The sequence below is a fragment of the Neoarius graeffei genome, chromosome 9 (genome assembly GCF_027579695.1).
Source record: "Neoarius graeffei isolate fNeoGra1 chromosome 9, fNeoGra1.pri, whole genome shotgun sequence".
Taxonomy (NCBI): Eukaryota; Metazoa; Chordata; class Actinopteri; order Siluriformes; family Ariidae; genus Neoarius; species Neoarius graeffei.
In genome coordinates, this window is record NC_083577.1 from 27,820,550 (window position 1) to 27,835,581 (window position 15,032).

General features: G+C 42.9%; 1 protein-coding gene across 1 annotated transcript in view; it reads left to right on the forward strand.

Moving 5' to 3' along the window:
- Positions 1-13,957, forward strand: part of arhgap15 (Rho GTPase activating protein 15) — a 108,526-nt gene extending 94,569 nt beyond the window's left edge. Inside the window, exons 13-14 of the mRNA XM_060929240.1 lie at positions 2,616-2,721; positions 12,494-13,957. Of these exons, the coding sequence (XP_060785223.1) occupies positions 2,616-2,721; positions 12,494-12,677 (290 nt within the window). The 3' untranslated portion in view covers positions 12,678-13,957. The remainder of the gene's footprint in view (positions 1-2,615; positions 2,722-12,493) is intronic.
- The last annotated feature ends 1,075 nt before the right edge of the window (positions 13,958-15,032 follow it).

The window sequence follows — 15,032 nt, forward strand, 5'->3', positions numbered from 1 at the left end:
ATGGATTCTCTGAGGTGACTGGTATAGTGTTATTTTGTAAAGGGCACAGCCACGGAGAAAATAGTACAACCCTGATTCCAAAAAAGTTGGGACAAAGTACAAATTGTAAATAAAAATGGAATGCAATAATTTACAAATCTCAAAAACTGATATTGTATTCACAATAGAACACAGACAACATATCAAATGTCGAAAGTGAGACATTTTGAAATTTCATGCCAAATATTGGCTCATTTGAAATTTCATGACAGCAACACATCTCAAAAAAGTTGGGACAGGGGCAATAAGAGGCTGGAAAAGTTAAAGGTACAAAAAAGGAACAGCTGGAGGACCAAATTGCAACTCATTAGGTCAATTGGCAATAGGTCATTAACATGACTGGGTATAAAAAGAGCATCTTGGAGTGGCAGCGGCTCTCAGAAGTAAAGATGGGAAGAGGATCACCAATCCCCCTAATTCTGCACCGACAAATAGTGGAGCAATATCAGAAAGGAGTTCGACAGTGTAAAATTGCAAAGCGTTTGAACATATCGTCATCTACAGTACATAATATCATCAAAAGATTCAGAGAATCTGGAAGAATCTCTGTGCGTAAGGGTCAAGGCCGGAAAACCATACTGGGTGCCCGTGATCTTCGGGCCCTTCGACAGCACTGCATCACATACAGGCATGCTTCTGTATTGGAAATCACAAAATGGGCTCAGGAATATTTCCAGAGAACATTATCTGTGAACACAATTCACCGTGCCATCCGCCGTTGCCAGCTAAAACTCTATAGTTCAAAGAAGAAGCCGTATCTAAACATGATCCAGAAGCGCAGACGTCTTCTCTGGGCCAAGGCTCATTTAAAATGGACTGTGGCAAAGTGGAAAACTGTTCTGTGGTCAGACGAATCAAAATTTGAAGTTCTTTATGGAAATCAGGGACGCCGTGTCATTCGGACTAAAGAGGAGAAGGACGACCCGAGTTGTTATCAGCGCTCAGTTCAGAAGCCTGCATCTCTGATGGTACGGGGTTGCATTAGTGCGTGTGGCATGGGCAGCTTACACATCTGGAAAGACACCATCAATGCTGAAAGGTATATCCAGGTTCTAGAGCAACATATGCTCCCATCCAGACGACGTCTCTTTCAGGGAAGACCTTGCATTTTCCAACATGACAATGCCAAACCACATACTGCATCAATTACAGCATCATGGCTGCGTAGAAGAAGGGTCCGGGTACTGAACTGGCCAGCCTGCAGTCCAGATCTTTCACCCATAGAAAACATTTGGTGCATCATAAAACGGAAGAGACGACAAAAAAGACCTAAGACAGTTGAGCAACTAGAATCCTACATTAGACAAGAATGGGTTAACATTCCTATCCCTAAACTTGAGCAACTTGTCTCCTCAGTCCTCAGACGTTTACAGACTGCTGTAAAGAGAAAAGCGTCATTGCATTCCGTTTTTATTTACACTTTGTCCCAACTTTTTTGGAATCGGGGTTGTACGATGCCAGTCACAAAATGGTATATTAGATTTATGTCTCTCGTCAAAAAATTCCGAAGTGTTAAGACTGAATCTCGGCATAAACTCATTGGAGGCAGCCATGTTTGTTGTTTACATCGGCGCGACCTTCGATCTGTGCATGTGCAATGTACGATGCTATTGCTTGCCTCTCCAGGTATGATCATGATATGTAGATCTACACACACAGAAATGCTTGAGTGACTCGAGTCAGCTGTATAGCTTAAAATTGTGATGTCAGTTCATGGTATATCCAGGATATACCATGGCTGACTCACACCATGTCCATTTTTTTAAATTTTGGACATCATTGCTTATTCAGTGGTGGAACTATTTTATGTCATACGAGCCGTCCTTGGCCAATCCCTGCACAGGAATTTTTTGATGAGGGATATAATTCACAGTTATGCCACGAAATCGAGTTGATAGTCGACGAGGCGCTACAAGTTGGCTATAAGCCGTGTACGACGAGATTTGAGTCGAATAAGTGTTTTATTCTATCCACATTCACTGGATTTTGAGAAACAGAGCACTTGTATTTATTTTTATTTTTTGCAAGTCCGATAAATATAAACGCTATACAAAACGTCCGGCAAAATCATTTCCGCTTAGAATGAAAACAAACCGGCGAAATGACAGTCGCAATTTGTGAAAAAATGTGATAATAATGATTCTTGAAAAATTAAAAAAAAGATACAAAATATCTTTCCGTATACTTTTATTCCATATTTTGTTGCTTTTTTTGTATTTTGGGGGTTTTGTTTTCGAGTAGAGTTTTTATTTCGTCCTCGGTTGGTTCAGCAACACGCTCCGCCATTTTGTTTTTCTTTACTCACGGAATATGAGCTGATATCCTAGTAGTGGGGTAGCCAATCAGAGCGCGCGATTGCTCATATCCAGTGAATGTGGAGAGAATAAGTCACGATATATAGGTTTGTTAATCAACTGCCAAAACTATAGTGTTGCATATTTTTATTACAAAAAGTCATAAAAATAACAAAAAAATACAATGATATTGTAGCAGTTTATCACAATATCAATTATATGTCATCATATTACCCAGCCCTAGTTAATCCTACATCATTTACCTCTTTTTTGCTTCAACAGGAATTAAGGAGCACAAGCAGAAGGTGCAGGCGTTGAAGAAGTTGGTCCATCAACTTCCCAAACCCAACCATAACACCATAAAAGTGTTGCTCCATCACCTGCAGAGGTTGGTCAAACAATTAAACCAATGTTAAATGCTTAAATTCAGTCAGATCCTTTGCAAAATAGTGAAATCTAGGACGAGCTGGAGACATAACCTCAGTCTTTTTCCATTACAGAACACAAATCCATGTTAACCATGAGTGTGATTAGACAAACCGTCCATTTTGGTGTGTGGTTATGCACCCCAGGAAAGAAGCAGCCTCGTGCACAGGGAAACGCAAACTGGAGCGCTCAAGTCTCTGTCCATGCTAACATAGCTGGCATAGTCACTAGGCCATATGGCTAGTCTCCATCTCCCAGAAGGGGTGTTCCATCCCACTTTACCCTTCTGCACATTTACCACCCCGCACAGGAGGGCTGGAGGACTCGGATCAGATTGATGAGCCTCCCCCGTCTCCAACCTCTCCCAATGGAACATGCCCTTTTGGCTCTAGTGATAAAGTTTGTTGGGTTGCACATGTCAGGTTGAGCAGGTGAGCTGATGGGTCAGTTTTTCCATCGGTGCACCTGCCAGGATTCCACGACTACTGAATTGTACTTTATTATTATTAGTCTTCACCTCAAAAATGCATATTAATGAGTATACTGAGCCTCAGAATAACACAACAGACGGACGAGACGATCTAATATGAAAATAGATCTGCACGATCGTAGCACAAGACATGTCCAGTTAGTCACCGTATTTGCAGCCAAATCTCACGTGTTAATGAACAGTCACAAAGACTATTAGCACAATGCAATTTACATTCCAAACTACTGCACTCATACACAAGGCGCACGCAGACCCATAAAGCCATTAATTCTTTGAAAGGAGACCTTAATCCGTTGAACTTTTATTTTGCTGACTGACTTGCCGTTATAGTGGGACTTGTGGTGATGCTGAAAATCCCTGCAGTGCCACCAAGTCTGTCCTTTCCACCATTGCTGTATACTACCAGGCGTCTCTAGTAGCATTAGCGTACCGTACGTGGAGAACGTCGGGCGTTGTGGTGCCACACCCAGAGCAACTGATGTGGTTCGTATATAACTCTCACTTTGGAAGTTTTATTCTTCTTACTGCTTTTTTTTTTCCTTCCCCCCACCTCTCGCTCTGAGAACAGCTTTCTCTGAGTTGAATAAGCACAAGGAATGTGTGGTTAAACAGTATTAAGTAGAATGTTCGCTGCTCTTCTTCTTCTTCTTCTTCATCTCAGGACAGATAATCCAATAGTCTTTGAGCGCACCATAATATTCAATCTAAAGAGCGTGTGCTTATTCAGAAGAAGCTCTTGGGAAAAACTGGTGCTCAATGAATGATTCATTTGAGTGAATAAGTAACATTTGAATCTTGTTTGGAAACTATTAGTAGCAAATGAAGTCTGAATGCATGTTTTCATTGTAGTTATTCAGTTGGCATGTCACCATTCCAAGTCTAACTGTCAATAAAGATGCAAAATTTCCCTTCATTTGTAAAGCCTTAAATGCTAAATGGTTTGGCTGCAATTGCAAACACACAAACAAAAACAGCCTCCGCAATCTATAAATCTGGAAACTCCAATCAAAGTAATAGTAATTTGAGCATAGTTTCAAGTCTGCTGTAACCAAAAACCTCTAATACCCAGTCGAAGCCAACAGGAACAAGTTAGAACTTGGCCAAACTGCTTCCCATCATCTCTCTTTCCTTCGCTGTTTATCGCATTGGACTTTGGAGAGCGCGTTTCTTTGAGCAAAACAGGTATGCAGCAGTTAAGCGTGACCCAGAATCCCTTGCAGCTATGCCTGTGTTGTGGGCTACATTTTCTCTTTGGCTCGGCTCGTTCGAGGAGTGGCGGAGAGCCTTATGAAGTCGAGGACCCTTTGTTGTGGGTGCGTGGTATGCCCGTGTGGAACCAATGTTCCCGTTTTCCTCTGGCCCATTGGGGCCTGTGTTCAATAAAGCAGTTGTGTATTCGCATTGTGATGATGTGGTCAAGGCAACCGGCTCTCTCAAGCTTGCATTCGCTCAGCCATGCTATTTACGTCTCTTCTTGTGGGTGTTTTTGTCACCGCCACTCATATTTCCCATTTGCCGCAAGTGATTTAAAAGATGGTAGGTTTTAGCATTTTTGTTGGTAATTCAAGGTTCCTTTTTGTGCCGGAGAAACCTGGATCGACCTTTGAGGTTAGAGCGAGCTGATCAGGGAAGCTAAAATTAAAAATAACTTCGTCTCTCATCTGGGTTTGATGTCTCATACGGAGAAGGAATGTTGTTAGCAAATGAACAACCCAGAAAAATAACAACATTTGTTCGGGGATACATGCGATGATCCATCCTTGTTTGCAACAAACAGACTTTACAACTTTTCCAGAAAAGCTGATTCACTTGCACAAAGATACACATTTTCAATCATGCAGGATGTTAAACATACTACATTTTACAGCACTTTGTCGATACACCATGCAGAGTGAAATCTGCACTGAAACAAAGTCAGAAAGAATATTACAAAAAAAAAAAAAAATCTCCCTAGGCCATATGGCTCATCTCCATCCCCCAGAAGGGGTGTTCCATCCCATTTTACCCTTCTGCATATTTACCACCCTGCACAGGAGGCCTGGAGGACTCATCTCAGATTGATGAGCCCCTCCTGTCTCCAACCTCTCCCAATGGAACATGCCCTTTTGGCTCGAGTGATAAAGTTTGCTGGGTTGGATATGCAGGGTCCCCTTATCCGAGAGCTTAAATCATACAACAGGTTAGTGACTGAATTTCAGTTTCAGGTTCGAGAAAGTCAATTTCTCATAGGACACTTTTTGATGGGTATGTCCCTGAATTTTGTTTCAGAGTCCTAGAACAATCATGTTCACGTCTTGAGATTTATGACTGCATTTATTCTGAGACAGACCAAATTCAAGGGGTGTTCACACGGCAACTTTTACTCCGGTGTAGCGCCGGGGCTGCCCCGGTAGAGCGTTCACACGGTACAAAGTGATACCGGTGTCGCCCCTGAAAGCTGCTTAAACCGGTGCAAATCTAACCCTGCTCAGGAGGTGGTTTAAGAAATTTACTCCGGAGTAAATGCTAGTTTGCGGGGCAGCACCGATATAAAATGGGACGTCTGAACGCTACAGGGGTAGACTCGCTACGCGTGAGGAGAGTTGATTACATACGGGCATTGCATAATTTGCATCCTGGTATTTTGCGCTTCCAAAATGGCGAATATCAACAACAACAGAACTGCGTGTCTTCCAGTGTTGCCAGATTGGGCGGTTTTAAGTGCATTTTGGCGGATTTGAACATATTTTGGGCTGGAAAACGTCAGCAGTATCTGGCAACACTGGTGTCTTCATCCACGTTGTTTTCCCGGCGCTTGGTGATGCCATGACAACCGGGAAAAGGAAGTACATTTTCACGCATGCGCATATTTCATTTCCGCATTGTTACTATCGTATAGCACGGTCGCAAAAACTGCCGTGTGAACGCAAGTGGGGCTGCACCGATGCTAACACGCTTCTCTCTAGTAAGCAGGTTTGTGACGTGTGAACGCTCCACAAAATTTACACCAGTGTAAGAGATATCGCAACAAAATACATTGGTGCAGCATCGATGCAAATATGTGCCGTGTGAACACCCCTTCAGTCCATCATGCATGTACAAAGAAATGAAACAGGATATACACTCACTGCCTGTACACCATGCAGACACAGGGCAAGAGCTTCCGTTACTGTACATCAAACATTAGAAAGGGGAAGAATATGAGTTCAGAGGGGCGGCACGGTGGTGTAGTGGTTAGCAGCGTCGCCTCACAGCAAGAAAATCCTGGGTTCGAGCCCAGTGGCCGGCGAGGGTCTTTCTGTGTGGAGTTTGCATGTTCTCACCGTGTCCGCGTGGGTTTCCTCCGGGTGCTCCGGTTTCCCCCACAGTCCAAAGACATGCAGGTTAGGTTAACTGGTGACTCTAAATTGACCGTAGGTGTGAATGTGTGTGTGAATGGTTGTTTGTCTCTGTGTCAACCCTGTGATGACCTGGCGACTTGTCCAGGGTGTACCCCACCTCTCGCCCATAGTCAGTTGAGATAGGCTCCAGCTTGCCTGTGACCCTGTAGGACAGGATAAGTGGCTACAGATAATGGATGGATGATCATGGTATGGTTGTTGCTGCCAGATGAGCTCGGTGGAATATTTCAGAATCTGTTGATCTCCTGGAACTTTCACATACAACAGCATGTTAAGTTTACACAGACTGGTGAGGAAAAAAAATAAAACATTCCACGAGTCACAGTTCTATGGTTGGAAACACCTTGTTGATGAAAGAGGACAACGGCCAATGCCGAGTTTCCCAAAAGTATTGTGGCACAAAGATCATCATTAAATGGTAGAGTGAGTAGCCGAATGAACACTCTCTGTTAATTCGGCTTTAAGAAGCTTCTGGGAAACCCACCACAGACTAGTTTGAGGTGACAGGAAGACTGTGGTAACTCAAATAACCACTCTTTACAGCAGTGGTGTGCTGAAAAGCATCTCTGAATGCACAACATGTTAAACCACACCGGACTCCATTCCTGCCTGATGAATCTCGATTTCTGCTGAAGGATATCCACGGCTTTCCTGCGAGAGACAGTGGGGGTCACCATGAAGCCTGCCTCTTGGGATGCCAGTCTTTGAGTTCCAGTTTATCCAAGCAGCTATGGCTGAGGGAGCCGAACGTAGCCGAGCGGAACTAGCTACAACAACCATGTTTTAGTCAGAGGAGAACGTCTTTTTAAATTAGGTCTTTTTCTGGTTCAACGTGTGCCGTCATCAGGTGCACAAACAAGTCACGAAAGCTTAAAGATTTTATGAATGGAATCTGTTTTGAGCACAAACGGACTCTCAAGACGTGTTGTCCAGCACCGTACGCTACTCATCTGTACGTGTGATTCCTGTCTTTCCACTAACCACTGCATTTTGGACCTAAAACAACAATATTAATTCTATGTAATTGTACATTATTCAAACATTACAGTCATTTAGCTGACGTTTTTATTCAAAGCAACTAACAATAAGTGCAGGTAGCCTCGGTAGTCGAGAGAATCCAGAGCGACCAGTGCTGAAGTGTAAACAAATAGCCTACAAATACCATCCAATATCTGGAATGATCAGGGTAGTTAAGAAGTTTGGACAAATACATAGACAAGGAATTATTTATAGGGCGGCACGGTGGTGTAGTGGTTAGCACGGTTGCCTCACAGCAAGAAGGTTCCGGGTTCGAGCCCAGCGGCTGGCGAGGGCCTTTCTGTGTGGAGTTTGCATGTTCTCCCCGTGTCTGTGTGGGTTTCCTCCGGGTGCTCCGGTTTCCCCCACAGTCCAAAGACATGTAGTTAGGTTGACGTGGGGTGGCCTTGGGCTGAGGTGCCCTTGAGCAAGGTACCTGACCCCTGACTGCTCCCTGGGCGCTCTAGTGTGGCTGCCCACTGCTCTGGTTGTGTGTGCGCGTGTGTTCACTGCTTCAGATGGGTTAAATACAGAGGATGAATTTCACTGTGCTTGAAGTGTGCATGTGATAAATAAAGGTTTCTTATTATTATTATTTAAGTATGGTATGTTTATCGTTTCCAAAGTTTGACAGCATCTGCATTAAAATGGTTAGCCTATGCTTCTCTGACCGAGCTTTTGCTTCTTGAGCCTATACAGATACATATGGAGCATATATGGTATTTGGCAGACGCTTTTGTCCAAAGCGACTTACAATCTATGAACACTACATTATTAGTAAACCGATACAATCGCTCTACTCGACACAGCCTACCTTCCAGATGATAGCTGCTGCATGACTTCCCTTTTTTTGCTCTGGCTCGGCTGAACCTCGGCCTTTAAGCAAACAAACTCGCCCTCTCTTTGACACATAATTTTGCCAATTTTATTACTGTGTAGATAATTGTACACCTCCGTGCTTTTGTAGTTCCTTAGCGCCTCACCATCAACGCCCTCTCTAACAATGTCTGTGAAGATTCTCAGTCATCCAGGTCATAGTAAACTGTGGGTGGTAAAAGAGAGCAACTGGACTTGCTTGAAGATTCTTGAAGACGTTTCACCTCTCATCCGAAAGGCTTCTTCAGTTCTGTCTGACTAATAGAGAGAAAAGAGAAGGAGCAGAATCACATCAAGAAAGCACTTCAGAACTGCGGGTATCCCAACTGGCCTTCTTCAAGAGCAGGAAAAGGAACATAACGGACAAGGAGGATAACAGGAACAAACGCAAGAACATTGTCATTCCCTACATTTCTGGTCTATCTGAGAAACTCAGGAGGATCTTCTACAAACACAACATTCCGGTACATTTCAGACCCAGTAACACCCTGAAGCAGAAACTGGTCCACCCTAAGGACAGAATACCCAGACACAAACAGGACAACGTAGTGTATGCAATTCAGTGCAGTGAGGCATGCACGAATTTGTATATTGGGGAAACAAAACAATCGCTTCACAGGCACATGGCTCAACACAGGAGAGCCAGTTCCTCAGGCCAGGAGTCTGCTGTTTATCTTCATCTTAACAACAAAGGACACTCATTTCAGGATTGCAACGTACGCATTTTAGCCAGAGAGGATCGTTGGTATGAGCGAGGAGTTAAAGAAGCCATTTTTGTCAACCTGGAACGGCCATCACTGAACAGAGGTGGTGGTCTAAGACATCATTTATCAGCCACCTACAATGCAGTCCTTGGCACACTTCCCAGACAACTGAATGCACACCAAATCCCAGCTGTTTTCAGTGACTCACAGGAGGACAGAGAGAACCAGAAATCCATTGATCACCCCAATGACTCTCTAGGCCATTCACACCCAGCCCCCAGTGACCCACACCAATAGGATGACTCAACGACACCTTAGGATTGCTTTTCATCCATGAGAGGATAAATACCTGATACTCCCTATTAGTCAGACAGAACTGAAGAAGACTTTCGAATGAGAGGCGAAATGTCTTCAAGAATCTTCAAGCAAGTCCAATTGCTCTCTTTTACTACCCATAACCTCACTAAGAATAAAATAATTGACAATGGCAACGTAGCTGACGTCGGGCCACAACTTCATGTCGTCTATCCATTCCGTGAGGGTAGACGGAAGGGGCACTTTGATCGTATTATCCCCAGAGCACGTCAGAAAATCAGACCTGTATAACCATCTTTTAGCCATCTTTGAGCTTCCCTACCTAGCAGTCAGTGTTAGCTATGGTACAAACATCAACACAATAGAGCGGAATAAAGATCCCGGCTTCCGCTATGATGCAGCAGTGACTCATGGGAAAGGTCAGAGTTTGGGAAAGTTGTGGATAATGAATGACTCCATGCTTTGTACCAAAAAGGTCTGGTTGTTGTTGGTGGTGTAATGGTGTGGGGAATGCTTTCTTGGAACACATTGGGCCCTTAATACCGATTGAGCATCATTTGAATGCCATGACCTATCTGACGATTGACGTTGACCTCGTGTATCTCGATCATATAATGGCAACTTCAAGCATGATAATGCACTCAAAACAACCTACTCTACAACCAACTCCACTCTCAGAAAATAAAGCCCATTATTGTACCTTGTCACTAGGGCAGTACCCTCTAAGGTACTTAGTTGTACCATTTATCTACTGATTGGGAACACATATGTACATTTTTGACCCTAAAAAGGTACACATAGTTACTTTGAGGTCCAATAATGAGCCCTCGGGGGTACATTAGTGTAGACTGTACCTTGTGGGACAGAAATGGACTCCTACCGTACCCCTATTTCTGATTGTGTCTAACCATGAATAGCTATGGAGTTCAGCGTATTTCAGTGGCCTCTCCAGTCACCAGATCTGAATCCAGTAGAGCACCTCTGGGACGTGGTAGAACAGGAGATTCGTAGGAGGAATGTGCAGTTGAAAAATCTGCAGAAATTTTGAGATGCAATCATACCAACCTGAACCAGAATCTCAAAGAGTCTTGTGGAATCAACGCCACAAAGAACAGAGCAAAGGATGGCCCTTCCCAACATGGGTATGGTGTGCCCAGTCAGAGTACCATAGATTGTCTAAAACCTCACTTTTCAAGACCAAAACAAGCAAATTTACCATTCAACCAAGCCAAAAATAATATTTAAAATAAACCAGACAAGTCTACTCAGTGATACTGTCTAGTTTGTTCTCAGTTAAGACTATATTCTACTAATGATGTAATTTAAAGCTTTGAGTGATGCCTCCTCTCTTGTGCCCCATCCCACCCCTGATTTATTATTCGTCTCATCCTTAAGGACTGAACGAGGCTGACCCAATTAGCAAGAGCTTCCTAGGCGGGGGGAGGACAGGGGCAATTGTGTGCTGTCCTCCATTTCATGTCAAGTACTGTTCACAAACAAGATGCTAATTAATAACCACTGGCATCTTGAGTAGCGCTTGTTGCCTTTCATGAGGGGTATCTATGATTTGTCTGATTCGATCGAGTGCAGCACAGTCACCCCCGGTCAAGCTGGTCCTCATTCTCAAAGCTTCAGTCAACTGAAATGGCCTAATGAGGGCAATGCTATAAGCTAACATAGATAAATGGCTAATTTTATTAGAAAATTTTACTACCAAAAGTACACATTTTAACAGAATATTGTTTTGGCCTACATCGGGGTGCCTTTTTTATTTGAACTTATACCTGGTAGTGCGGTTTTTGTGTCATATAAAAGTACGACAAATTACTGGAGTGCCCGTCCAACGGTAATGACCTAAGTAAAGCTTGGTCACCATATTAATTTAATTCAGCTACGATGAATGCAAATTGTGTAGGGGACAATGATGGGACAGGGATAACATAATGAAATAATCACAGAAAAAAATAGTACAGGATTAGGAAGAGAAAAAAAAAAGCTTCATATTAAACCTTTTAAAAAATCACTTCGGAAATGAAGTCTTTCCCTCTTTAAGATCATTAGCGAGCCATTAGCAATGGCAGCCAAGATCCTTACATCACACTGTGCTAATTAGGTTAAAATGCTGGTGGCAGGACGAGTGTCTGGCTATGATGTACAAGGGAAACGAAATGGCCGAGGTTAATTATACGCATTAAAGGGGGAATTATTGGAAGTGCTTGGGCTGCCCTTTTAGGTTATGTTGCTCCGATTAAATGGGTCCCTATAGTGCAGGAACACGCACCAAAACAGGTCATGAACAGCCACATCATTACTCGTCTTTCTCATTAGGCTCATTATTTGCAGAACATGCGGACCATCAATTGACAATTGATGACTGAATCAGTGGAAATGTCGTACAGTTTGTTTCTAACTACCGAGCGTTCACAGTATCATCCTACAGTAACTACATGCAACTGTACAGAGTGCAAAACATTTTTTGCCACTGAAAAGCCACAAGACACATTTTTTTTCGGGACGTTAAAGCCTCCAGTCCACCTCAGAGCTCTTAGTCATGATCCCATTGACAACTTGGAGTATAGCCTTCAGCCGCAGTCCCACCCTCTTTTTCCAGGCCTCATCCCATTACAGAGCTTGAAGGCTTTGTCCTGATTCGTCCTAAGAGCCTCTGGTACTTCAGTAGTGACTGTTTGTGTGTTCCAGCCAAACCCCAGCTCTTAGGGATCATACATAATGTCTCTGTAGATACCTCCAAAAAAATAAACTCAAGTCCTCAGATACACTTTGTCTTCCAGTCATCTTAGATGCCCAAGGCACATTTTACAATGGTCTATACAACACGTTAGCAAATATATGACGAGACCAATAAAAGCCTGGCACTGCCTCGATACTAATACATTGATGAAGTACTCTGTCACATTCTTTAACATGCCACTTTTCCATTTCTCTTTGCAGAGTTTTGACAAAGTCACAGCAAAACCTCATGTCGAGCCAAGGCGTCAGCATTGTTTTTGGACCGACTCTCATGTGGCCTGAGCTGGATGCGGGGAACATGGCTGTCAACATGGTGTACCAGAACCAGATAGTGGAATTCATGCTCATTGAATGTGTGGAGATCTTTGGACCAGAATCCAAGTAACAAGTGCTTAAATATAAAATAAAAGGAGGCAGTGGGATGATAGGACTATATGCGCATTTGTTTTACGTGAAAAGGAGGCCACAACGTAAAAGGAACAGGAACTTGCAGGACTTTGCTCTCTCCGAGCAAATGCATTTCCACTTCATATTCTGGTCTTGGTGAAGTCTTAAGCCGGGTTTACTTTGTGCGATTTTCACCTCGAGTTTATCGTCATGTACGAAAGTCGTACAACAATTCTGTGGTTGTGACTTGAGAAGAGTGTTCTTAAAAACGGACAGTGTGACCTGCTCACCTGAAGTCAATTTAGTGCCATTGTGACCAAACAGATTCAAAATCCTGGTAGTGTCAGAATTATTAAAATCTCAGTGCTATAACGCTCGTCTAAAAAGGATGGCGAGGGTTTCTGCAAAATTCACAGCACAGCTACAAGTGCAAATATAAACAAATCACGTTAATTAATCTAACTTTTAACAGCCTACATGCCTGGCCCCTTGTACAGTGACATGAATAGCTGCCATACATGTTCACTCTGAAGCATGGGCATTCCCAGTCGTCCTTTTCAATTCCAAACTCCTTTTCTTCACCTTTTACAATGTGTTTTGTCTAACATTGCTACTTTTATACAAAGGGCTTATTTCTGTTCATGCTTTATTTTTATTTCTGAACAAGCCTGGATCACGTTGATTGATGACATAAGCAGAATGTTGTAGTTTTCTTTAATCGCAGGTCAATCACTCAAGAGAGTCAAGAGAGCAAAATTGGCCGTGCTCTCGAGATGGGAGGGATGGTGTACCATCTCTCCCTGTCAGTTACAAAGACATAAGCCAATCGTAGGCATTGGTGAGTTCATGTATGCAGAAGAGGGTAGACAGCTCTTTCCTGAGAATAGATTATGCTGCCCTGTGATACAACCAGCAGTTGGAAATGATGCGTTGGTTGGCTTTGCACATCTTGGAGGAACCAAGTGTTTCCCCTACGCTCCCTGGTTGGTCGTTGCCATGTGAAACAGAAGACTTGGGTAGTCGGTGGGACAGAAAATTGTGTGTTATAAGTTAAGGGCGTGTGTGTGTGAAATGCTAATCATAATTAGCATCCTGAATGGATAAATGTACATTAAGGAAGCTGTAAACTCTTGCGTTTTGGTCGATTTGAGCTGCCTTGATTTCCTGATCAGTTTTGACTTTTGATGTGTAGGTCAGAAAATGGTTTCTCCTTTTTTTTTTCATCATCATCGTGTCATAAAGACTTGTGTACTCATGTAAATAAAAAGTTATCGTTTCCCCTCTTGTCTTCAAAATATTTTATATACTGATTACATGCATAATTTCTTCTTCTTTCTTCTACAAGTTTTTGCTGGAGTTGGGAAATCATATATCGGTCAACCAAGTCAAAGCCCCACTAGCTATTCATCCAGTTATATGCATCTTCTGAGTCGGCATGTTGTCGTGAAAATAGTTCCAGTGATCTTCAGAGCTGCCACAGCGAATATGGCCACAATCACATCGGTTTCTAATCAAACTGCCAAAAGTCCTCTCCAATTCTCCAACAGCAGTGTCTTTTTATTCACTCTCCGCAAGCCAACGCTGAGACGTCGGCATGAATGTGTTTTTTATTCCATCCCAGAGATAAGACGGAGTCTGTAATTACGTGGAAAGCCAGTGCTCTAAATCAGACACTTCGTTTTTTGGCACTGAGTCGAGTAACAATGAAGGGGATTGGAGAGCAAGGGGGTTGGGCGACACAAACCAGATATGCGAGCTTGCAAGTTTCATAAAATCTATTGTGGAACTAAGAAGGAGAAGAAATGATCTGGATGCTTGGAGTGACCTTCCTTCCTGGCAACGCCGACTATCCCTAGATCTGGAACGAGCATGGTCAGGCCACGGGGACATCCACTGCTACATGCTGCTCACCACAAGTAAAACAAAAACAAGGCTGGATGTGCTGCTATGTGTAGAGTAGCTAAGATCGTGGGTTTCAGGCAAAGAACATGGATCGATTCTATCTAAACATAACGGAGCGCAATGTCACACACTGATCCCTTATGCACTCTGTGGAATAGTCTGCTTTCTCTCACATGTGTGCATAACAGAAAATTAGTACATCTATTCAGTTACACTATACTGGTTTCAAGTACTGACTAAACGTTTCTATTTTTCTTCTCTTTCTTTGGACAAAACTTAATACTGGACTAATATGCCTCAATAGGCGCTTTAATAAATATGCAGATCTTTCTTTCAGAACATATCTGGAATATGGTGTTGAAAAAAATATATATATATACACATACTGTTGAAACACCTTTTGTAAGTATTCTTGGCTGGATGTGGCTCATTTCTGTCCAAAAGCAATACT